At 43.3% G+C, this 11,248-nt stretch overlaps 2 protein-coding genes across 2 annotated transcripts; both read right to left on the minus strand.

The window, feature by feature from the left end:
• Positions 1-2,778: 2,778 nt before the first annotated feature.
• On the minus strand, positions 2,779-3,203 carry LOC147976765 (VQ motif-containing protein 8, chloroplastic-like). The gene has a single exon (XM_087519848.1). It carries the CDS (start codon positions 3,181-3,183, stop codon positions 2,779-2,781), a length of 405 nt encoding a protein of 134 aa, XP_087375974.1. The 5' UTR covers positions 3,184-3,203.
• A 4,547-nt stretch (positions 3,204-7,750) lies between these two features.
• LOC147976766 (uncharacterized) lies at positions 7,751-8,216 on the minus strand. The gene has a single exon (XM_087519849.1). The coding sequence runs from the start codon at positions 8,186-8,188 to the stop codon at positions 7,751-7,753; it is 438 nt and encodes a 145-aa protein (XP_087375975.1). The 5' UTR covers positions 8,189-8,216.
• Positions 8,217-11,248: the final 3,032 nt, after the last annotated feature.

Genomic DNA, 11,248 nt, shown 5'->3' on the forward strand with positions numbered 1-11,248 from the left:
AGACAATTTTTTTCCCTTCACTTAGAAATGTTAGTACTCAAACGTGCGACCAATAGTGTTCGTACTGAACTACGATCACATATATTTAGGAAAGATGGTAAGATTTCTACTATTTCTCCTCAGTGCATCTTTTGCATACATTATTTTTTAAGCTAAACTTCATTGCTAAGTATGTTACTGTACGATGTTCTTCAACAGGGACTTCCGATGAATGTTGTGCCTGATTGGATCGAGACTAAAGGTACCATGAATATTGTTAGCTTATGGCCAAGATATCCTACAATGCACTTTAGTGCATTCAAGATTTCTAATAGCGAGGAATGCTTAATAGTAAAAGAGTGGAGCAAAATTGTGAACGATCGCAGAGAAGTACTAGGGGGCAGCAATCAGAAGCGCAATCCACGATTAGGAGACAGGTTCATCTGCATGCTCCAATATGATGAATCAGGAAAGGTATACATGTTCTATGCTATTTTACCTGAGAGAGAGCAGCAGGAGTGATTAAGTAGCTAGTTCATGCTCTTAGTAGTTGTCCTCGCATGTCCGTGTTCTTCGTCCCGAACTTAATCTCAAGGAGTGATTTGCTTTTGTGGTGTTATGAACGTTTATAATATCATTATCATGTCAGCACTCGATGATACCTTTGCTTCTGGTACAAGTGAATGTTTCTTGTTTAAGCTAGTATTGTTGGTGATGATATATATGATGCAGGAGTTTTTATATTAATATGATGATGATGATGATGAGTTATTATATCATTTATGAAAGAAACCATAGATTAGTTTCAACTGGATGGATTCTACCTAAGTGATCAAGTATATGCCATATCCATATTACCTCGATCACTTAATTAAGTGATCAAGTATATATAATATGGATATGACATATACTTGATGACTTAGTTAGGATCCACATGCATCCAGTCAAACTAATCTGCGGTACATTCACCTAATGATTTAACAACTCATTATAATGTAAAACAATCACTAAATTAAATTGAAAACACAAAATTAAAGTAAAAATAAAAATAAAACCAAAACACACCCAAACATTTAGTACCGGTTGGTGTTACCAACCGATACTAATGTCCTACGTGCCCATGGAGCTGGCTCGTGCCACGTGGTTGCCCTTTAGCATCGATTCGTGCTGAACCGGTACTAAGGGGGGGGGGGCTTTAGTGCCCACAGTTTAGTGCCGGTTACCGGCACTAAAGGGCCTTACGAACCGGTACTATTGCCCGGTTCTGCACTAGTGTACCTCCATAGTGCAAAGTAATATAGTAGTAGTGTCATAGATGTCTTCATTTATTAGCCTGTGGACTCATCCTTTCTCAGGAAGCGCTATGTTACAGTAACATATTATGCTATTCTAAACACGTCTCTCCTCATTAACTACATGCCACATAAGTAAAATTTTCTTAAAATGCGCTATGTTATTATCTAAGTTACTCTCACTATCTAGCCTTATTCCTAAGAGCACACGCGCAATAACGGTCACATATCCATGGCAGTACCAGCAGCACTTAGGGGTCTGCCTTGGGAGGACGAGCTCCATCAAGCGGAGTCGACGATGATGTAGGGCCTGAGGCACGCCGACTCCACTACCGCGTGCAGCGGCAGCAACATCTTCGCTGCCGACCCACAGGAATTCATTTAAACATGATGTAAACACAAACGCACACTCACACACGCTTATCGACCCATCCATCTACTAGACGTACATGTGGAGATACGGGCGGCTGGTGCGGGGAGCGAGAGTCACTTTGTGCACTTTTAAACAGCACTGGAAAAACATACCGAAAATATTATTACCGAACCTAACCAATTTTACAGTTTTTATAGTTTCTGGTCTCGGTATGGTAGAGCTTTTCACACTGTTTTGAATTTTGGTTTTTATGGTATATGCCGAAAACTGAATGGTTAACTGAATAAACCGAAATAAAAATATGTATTTATATTTCTTGAGACAAACAATCATACAAGTTGCCATTTTTCTTGTACATGAGCTAGATTCCACGCCAAGCACGTCCATTTTTCTTGTAGCGTAGTCATTTTTCTCTTAAAAACAAGCTAAGCACATCCATAACCATCAAGGCATGAATCCATGCATGCAAATATTCTTTGTGTAAAAAAGTACTCTCTCCGTCCCAAATTTGTTGCCACGGAAATGGATAGAAGTGGATGTATTTAGAACTAAAAATATGTTTGATACATCCATTTTTGCGACAAATAATTTTGAAGGGAGAAAATATGTGTTTTAAGTCATAAATTTACAAACTATTATAATGTTATTTTTAAATTCGCGTCAACTTTGGTTATTATGATATATACCGAAATGATTTGATATATACGATACCGAACCATATTTTAATTTCATGTCATATTTACCGAAGTATTAGTACCGTATAAACTAAAAACCCGTATAAACCGAACCATGGAAACCGAATAAACCGAATGCACAGAGTTAAGCTGACGGCACGAACAAGCCGAGGTTGCGGCGGTTGGGGCCAAAGACACCGAATCCGAAATTATAGAAGTTTTAGACATTTCAGTTATGTTCGAAATATTTTCAAAAGTGAAATTTGAAACAATGAATCCAACTTATCACTGTGTGTGTGCAAAACTCTAATTAACATAATTAGTAAGAATCGTACAGTGGCTAGAGAGAGGGAGAGAGAAAATGATGAACAAACTAAGACAAGTACTGTCCATATGATCATCACGCGGGCCGATCTTCAATTTGCACAAGCTGATCGACTCGAACAAAGCACTTGTCGTCTCAGCTGATGAGCTCCCGTATCGCCTGCATGGTGGTCGGGGAGAAGAAGAAGCTGCTCGGGGACAGCAGCGGTGATGCGGCAGACGGGGAAGCAGGAGGTTCCGGATGATCATCATGACCACACGGTGCACGCTGCTGCTGGCTAAGCGTGAGAACCAAAGACGTCGCCTCCATCGACGGTCGCTGCTTGCAATTGCCCGTGAGCCTCTGCACGACGGCCATGAACTCGTGTGGGTCGGCGTGGACGACCCTCGGCGTGCGCTCGTACACGATCATGGGCCCGGCTGGTCCGGCGTGGCCGCCAACGCGTGGCTTCTTGGACGGCCGGGCCGGCAGGCTCAGCAGCTGCGGCCTGAGGCCCCGGAGGCCACCTGCTCTCTTCGGCTTGGACGACGTCGACGGCATGTCGTGCGTGCGTGTGTGTGTTCGTCTCTGTCCTAGGTTGTTTTTGCAAGCGGATTTAATCTGGTTCTACTCCTACGCACGGCGGCATCAATGCTTATATAGGGGCGTTGCCGTGGTTAGAGCAGGATGGCAAAAGAAATGGTGAGCCGAACTTGGACCTGCTACTACCCTCCGTGTGCATGGTTGCCATTCTGCGTGCACAAGAAAGGGTCAGAGATATGGATAAACTAGCGTCACTTCCTCCGTATGGAAGAAGTTGTTGTATACTTTAGATTATCGACGAGTTTCCGGCCGGGGTCATGCCTCCGTTATTATACATACTATAAAATAGATAGTGTTGTTTTACTTTGTACGCACACTGTTAACATTGATGGCTATCTTTTGTATGATAATGTACGGCACAAAGGGAATCAAATAAATGTTTATGTTGTTGTGAAACTAGTTTGATGGCCAATCAAATGATACTATTTCTGTAGCCCACCCTGCAAAAAAAAAACTGCTTCATGTTTGGGTGAAGACTCTTGTTCTGACCTTGATTGATTGGGCTCAACAACGGCGAGATTGCGTCCTTACCTTGTTGAAGACGTTGTCTCGCTACTCGATTCGGTGATTGGTCTTGGTAACTAGAATGAAAATCCTTGTCTTGGTCGTTTGTGGTCAGACGTGGCGACAACAGCATGAGGACGACGTTTATTCCCTCTTGAAGACGTTGTTGTGGAAGATATCAACCAAGTTGTAAGTGTTAATCAATACGACGCTGTCGTAGTTATCTATGTTATGTCAATAGTCTATTTGTTGGCGATTTACATCAACTCTAATAAATATGGTTGTATGCATTGCAATGATACAGAGAAACCGAGGGTTTCAACCTCCTGTTAGAAGAAGAACAATTAACTAGCTTTTAACTGGAGAGAAGTTTGTTTACAACCCTTGTAAAGCGTCATCTGTTTTGGAACTCAGTGGGTGTATGATCTGCATCTAGCAGCCAGCAGACGTACGTATGCATGACAAATGACATAGGAGTATATGCTAGTTAATTGGTGGTAGTATTGTAAGGATAAGATTGCGCAACATCAATCATTCATTCAACACAGACCGGAGCCGACTATAATACACACACATATACGAGGTAGTAGTAGTTTAGTTAGTTCATCTGTGGATTCTGCTTCTTCCTGTACGGCGCATGCTGTGCGCATGCATGGCTTCATATTTGAGCTGCATTTAACACGCGAGTTTGATGCTAGCGGCTTAATTAACTACTAGATCTAGTGATTATTATTGTTGGATTTGTAAAACGTTTTAGGCTAGGCTTTACGTACCGGATGACGCGAGGAAGGAAGAAGGAAATAGGTCAGGGAAATACTCCAGCTTAGCTCCAGGTCAGACAAACACACGCGCAGAGGAAGCAGGCAGGAAGCCAGTTGTCTTCTGATTACGTTTTACCCTTTACAACGAAATGATGTTTCGTTGGTAGGCAGCTATACACACCACAACCTGATTTGCCTGAAGAATTTGCTGCCTGCCAGGAAAGGACAGTGTTATTTATTGAAAAAGACTGACGGAAAGCAAAAGTACCTTTCTACACCTGAGCTCATATGCTCCTGGTGTAAACAGTAAACTAAATAAAATATAAAAACATTTCAAAAAATTCTGAAATTTTTTTATGACATACTTTAAGAAATGTTTGTTGTGCATGCAAAATTTCATCACGAAATCGCATTCGTGAAAGTCGTGGCAAAAAAAAACAAAAAAAAGCTCCAAAATGCGTTTGAAAGTAACATTTACATAGTATCGATTTTGTTTTTTTACCATGCCTTCCATCAATGTCATTTCGTGATGAAATTTTGCATGCACAACAAACATTTCTTAAAGTATGCCACAATTTTTTTTAGAATTTTTTGAAATGTTTTTTTATTTTATTTATTTTACTGTTCACGGCAGGAGCATATGAGCTCAGGTGTAGAAATTCCACGTCCGACGGAAAGGTTCTACTAATAGTGTCCAACTAGCCACTTTTTTGTTTGTTTCTGAATTGCAGGCTGTGCGAAGATTCCAGGAACTGTTTTCACAAACACAGTAGAAGAATGACGGAGGGCCTGGGGGAGGGGCAGGGCGGCGGAGGAATAGAGGCAGCATGCTGCGTGTAGAATGGAGGAGAAGCGTCGGCGAGTTGCACCAAGTCCATCTCAACTTAAACTACTAGCTAGAGCTAAGGCACCAGGACTGCCTGGAAAAAGAGGAATCAATGAATCTTCGAAGGCACAAGATTCACTTACATCGAGGTGACACACCTAACCTTCAAGGAGACCATGCAGTGCAATCTGGCCTTCCAGCCAAAAGCGATCCAAATTCATAAGTAGTTAGTATGCGGCACTTAGTGTGATCCTTTAGATCTTGGGGTTTCCGACGCACGTGTCCCCTTTCAAAACATGCAACACTGTACATATTTCCCTTCACTTCCTTAAAAAAAGGATTACCCTCCCAGCGGCAGTCAGAGGGGACGTGGACCCACGGGCTTGCCAACAAAGCCTATAAGGGAGAGTTTGCCCTTGCCGCCGAGGGGAAGGGGAGAAAAAAAATCACGTGTTGTATGACCTCCCTAAGGATAGATTTGCCATTATCATTACAATTAAAACTAGAAAATTATAAATCTACCCCTGATAACGAATTACCAACATGTCCTTTAGTCAAATCTGACCGGCTAGTGCTAATCATTGGATCAACCTAATACTACAAATTATACTTGGTAAAATATCTCCAAAACTATGTATGTGCAACTGACCGACGTATATTTTAAATAAACAAAGTCACCATGTTTAGATGCACTTTTGAAAACATATGACAACCACATTCAATAGATAGACATAGACATCCCATCCTTTCCTCTGGTGCATAAACAAAGAGATTGTTTATCAACTTGGTGCTAAACCGATGAGTGTTAATTAATTACTACTTCCTCCGTTCGGAATTACTTGTCGTAGAAATGGATGTATCTAGATGTATTTTAGTTCTAGATACATCCATTTTCAAGACAAGTAATTCCGAACGGAGGGAGTAACTACCTTCATAAAAAATGAGCCAACGGGTATTAATGAACAGCAGACCTCAAGGTGTTCTAAAAACATTATCACAATGTAGGAGGGGCGACGATAGCGGTGCGTCGGTAGCTCGTTCCGGTGGCTATTAATGATCGTTCGGTAGTCTTGATGTAATTTTCATTATGTTTGAGGTGTTATCCTTTTCAAAAAAAATAAGGAGTAGGAGGTGAACACCACTGTCATTTAGACACACATTTAACTCCACGATAACAATTTATAGTACTATTTCCTTACTGAAAGACTCTTAACTCCCGTAGCATCAACACCATCCAATCTCTTACTCCTAGGCGCATAGGCGCAATAGCGGTCACATATGACATATCCATGGCAGTACCAACAACATGTGCTCAGGGGTCTAACTTGGGAGAGCGAGCTCCAGTAGGCGGATGGCGATGCAGGACCTAAGGCGCGCAGACTCCACCGCCGTGTGCAGCGGTAGTAGCTTCTCCGGCGTTATAGCCGCCGCCGACCTGCAGGAATTGATGTAAACAGGATGTAAACACAAACACACACGCCCATCGATCCATCCATCTGCTGGACGTACCTACGGAGACATGGGCGAGTGCGGAGAGCGAGAGTCACTCTGTGCATTTTAAAACCAAACCAAAAAAACATACCAACAATAAACCAAACCTAACCAATTTTATGTTTTTATGCTTTCTGGTTCTAGTATGGTATGGACTTTCCATAGTGTTTTGAATTTTGAGTTTTATGGTATATACTAAAAACTGAACGGTTAACCGAATAAACCAAAATAAATATATTCATATTTATATTTATATTTCTTGAGATGAACAATCATACAAGTTGTCATTTTTCTTGTACAAGAGCTAGATTCCCCGCTAAGCATGTTCTTTTTCTTGTAACATAGTCATTTTTCTCTTAAAAACAAGCTAAGCACGCCCATGACCATCAAGGCATGAATCTGTGCATGCATATATTGTTTGAAGTATGTATTTTGAGTCATAAATTTGTAAATTATTATTATGTTATTTTAAATTCGCGTCAACTTTGATTATTATGGTATATACTAAAACTGAACCTTACTTATATTTCATGTCGTATTTACTGAAGTATTAATACCATACAAACTGAAAACTCATATAAACCGAACCATGTTAACCAAATAAACCAAATGCATGGAGTTAAGCTAGACGGCAGGGATGAGCCGTGGTTGCAGCGGAGGCGGCGGTTTGGGCCAAAGACGCCGAAGCCTAAAGTATAGAATTTCAGACATTTCAGTTATGCTCAAAATATTTCAGAAGTGAAATTTGAAACAATGAACCCAATGTATCATTGTGTGTGTGTAAAACTCTAATTAACATAATTAGTAAGAATCGTCCAGTGGCTAGAGAGAGGAAGAGAGAAAATTGGTGAACAAACTAAGACAAGTACTGTCCATATGATCATCACCCTCGCCGATCTTCAATTTTCACAAGCTGATCGACTCGAACAAAGCACTTGTCGTCTCAGCTGATGAGCTCCCGTATCGCCTGCATCGTGGTCGGGGAGAAGAAGAAGCTGCTCGGGGACAGCAGCGGTGATGCGGCAGCCGGGGAATCAGGAGGTGCCGGATGATGAGCACCACACGGCGCACGCTGCTGCTGGCCAAGCGTGAGAACCAAGGCGTCTGCGGCGGTCAACGTCGAGGCCCTGCCGTCCCGAGCTCCGGTCGACGACTGCTTCTTGCAATTGCCCGTGAGCCTTTGCACGACGGCCATGAACTCGTGTGGGTCGGCGTGGACGACCCTCGGCGTGCGCTCGTACACGATCACGGGCCCGGCAGCTGGTCCGGCGTGGCCGCCGACGCGCGGCTTCTTCGACGGCCGTGCCGACAGGCTCAGCGGCTGCGGCCTCGGGCCCTGGAGGCCGCCTGCTCTCTTCGGCTTGGACGACATCGACGACATGGCGTGTGTGTTGTGTCTCTGACCCTCTGTTGTGTATTGTCTTTGCAATCGGATTTAATTTGGTCCTACTCCTACGCACGGCGTCGTTAATGCTTATATAGGGGAAATGGTGAGCCGAACTTGGACCTGTTTCCCTCCGTGCATGGCTGCGATCCTGCCTGCACAAGAAAGGGTCAGAGATGGGGATAAACTAGTGTCCCTTCCTCCTCCGTATGGAACACTAGTGCAGAACCGGGCAATAGCACCGGTTCGTAAGGCCCTTTAGTGCCGGTTCCCCTTTTAGTACCGGTTCAGCACGAACCGATGCTAAAGGGCAACCACGTGGCACGAGCCAGCTCCGGGGGCCGGGAGCCCTTTAGTACCGGTTGGTAACACCAACCGGTACTAAAATGTTTGGGGTTTTTTTTGGTTTTATGATTTCTTTTTCATTTAATTTTGTGTTTTTCATTTTAATTCTTTTTTGTTTGCTGTTATTTTATGATACTACACATTGTACACGTTATGCATATATATATATATATATATATATATATATATATATAAATAGAATTTCTAGTATAACCAATCATATATATATCATCAATGTCTCACAAACCACCATATTAATTAACACATACACACATGTATAACTATATACAATTTCTCCTACATATGCATGTTGCCTTCGGAGCCAGTGGCATTAGCCTAATTGGTGCCTTCGGAGCACGATGACAATTGAAAGTGGTTCATGACCTGGTCGATGGGGGCGGTAGCGGGTAATAGTATTCTCCCTTCGGATTTATAATCTGGTCGAGCAAAAATCCCGCTATTTCCTCTTGAAGTGCTTCTACGCGCTCCGTTTCTAGGAGCTTGTCCCGCACCTCTTTGAACTGTTAAGAAGGAGATCAATATGCATGTGTATTAGTTGTGTGACTAGATATCGATAATGGTGTAAAATTGTGAATAGTGTTCTGACAAGCGTACCCATTCCTGTCTTTGAGATCTGCTCTTTTCGGACGCCATCATGTGAATGTTCTCACAAACGCAGAATGCACACAGATCAGTCCCCTGCGCCTGCTTCAGGGCCTTTATTACGAGAATGGAATTTAATTTGATCAGATAATAATTAATCAAGCATGATAATTACTAGTACTACTTAATTACTTACCTTGGGTCGAAACCATTTCAGCTGTCGTTTCCATTCGCCTTCCGTGACGCTGATGAACCTTGCCCAAGCCCTGCCCGCCGACAAAGAAAATGAATAAAGGGGTTATTAAATAGTTCATATCATGAAATGACAAACTAAATAGGCCGAGATATATAGTTAATAATGATTGAAATTACCTGTTGACTATCCCAAACAAGATGTTATAGTCACTATTTGCTTTGAGTAGTGAGTCCAGTATTTCAACTGTTCCGGCGTCAACTTTAATGATACACAAGATCCAGTAAAATCTGCATGCACACACGTTTGCATGTCTTAATTAAGCGGGCATATGTAAGCAAAAATATCTAGCTAGCTAGTAGGCAAAAACAAAGAATTTGTAGTACAAGAAAGTGTGACTCACTGGAAGTTGTAAGGAAGTAGTATATCTTCATTGTATTTGAGGCGCTTCAAGAACTCTAGCATGCTGTCCTCTACCTGCTTTTCATGATGCTTGTTTATTTTCCATGTGTATTCATTAACGGTGTTTGGGTCAATGAACCCAATGCCATAGCGTCCACCTTTTCTCATTTCATACATCTTCATCCTGCATAATACCACAGAAAAGAATATAGTGAGGATAATTACAGGTAATGATTGATCAAAAGGATCACTACAGCTAGCTTGAGACTTAAATTACAGAAAGAAATCACTTACAGAGAATAGCAACTGACGATAGATTTGTCGAGTGCGTCTTGATTGTATAACTGAAACAGTTCAGAATACTCAACGGTCACAGGTTTCTGATGGTAGTAATGATCCTTCTTGACTTGCACCATGAGGGACTCTCGATCGGATCTCTTGGTAATGTCCATGTACCATTGATGCAATTCATACATTCTCGTTGGGAGCTTCTTGACCTCTTCTGGCTTGACCAAAGGTTGGCCCCGGGCATATTTCCGTTTTATTTCCTCCTCTGTAAGCACAGGCATGTCCTCGATCTCGAGGAGTTGTCCAACAGTGATGTTGAGAGTTTCAGCCTGCATTATATGCTCCTGGGTTATTACCACATCGCCCACCTCGGGAACATAAACTGTTTGCCCACAATAATATTGGGCGCGCATACTGTCACGTGTTGTTGGCGGCACAACAAACGGGAGGATCGATTGCGCCGCCTGTTCTCCCAGCTGGGCAACGGTTTTCCCGCATTTTTTGACAGCTGCTTGTTGTTTGCTCGATCTTGAGCTCGCCTCCTTCTGTAGACGTTGTCGATGTAACTTCCTGATGTGGCGCTCATAGTCTGTGTCAACAGGCTTAGGAGCTGGTGGTTGAGCCATACGAATGAAGTGGTCAACTACTTCCACAGGCACTTTCTCCCTTGACGGCAGTGGCGGTTTCGGTCCAAAATGGGCGTCGACTTCTGCCCGCACTATGGCATTGGTTTGCTCCTCGGTCCTGTCGTAAGCCCTCTCAGGAAGAGGAGTAGTGAGGTTTGGACCATATTTATATCGCTTGCCTCCGCCTGTACTTCCTGTACTATGACCTCGACTCGTACCGCTACGCACCATAGCTGCGGGGTGGCTCTTCTGCGATTGCTGAGGCGGCGGAGACGGCTGACGGGGTTGAGTTGGACGAGGAGGAGTGGCCTGAAGCTGTGCCGGACTTGGAGGAGGAGTGGCCTGAGGTTGTGCCGGACTTGGAGGAGGAGTGGACGTCTGACGCTGTGTCGGACTTGGAGGAGGAGTGGCCTGACACTTTGTCGGACTTGGAGGAGGAGGAGTTGCCTCACGCGTTGGTGGACTTGGAGGAGCGGGAGTCTGCTGACTCGGTGGCGGATTTCGACGAGGAGTCGGGTGACGCGGTGTCGGTGGCCTTCGAAAGATGATGCAATCCTTTCTCCATAGGATGATACGATGTTTGGCATCTCCGAGTGTGTG

Source organism: Triticum urartu, chromosome 4A (assembly GCF_056163025.1).
Source record: "Triticum urartu cultivar PI428250 chromosome 4A, HENAU_Tu73, whole genome shotgun sequence".
NCBI classification, from domain to species: Eukaryota; Viridiplantae; Streptophyta; class Magnoliopsida; order Poales; family Poaceae; genus Triticum; species Triticum urartu.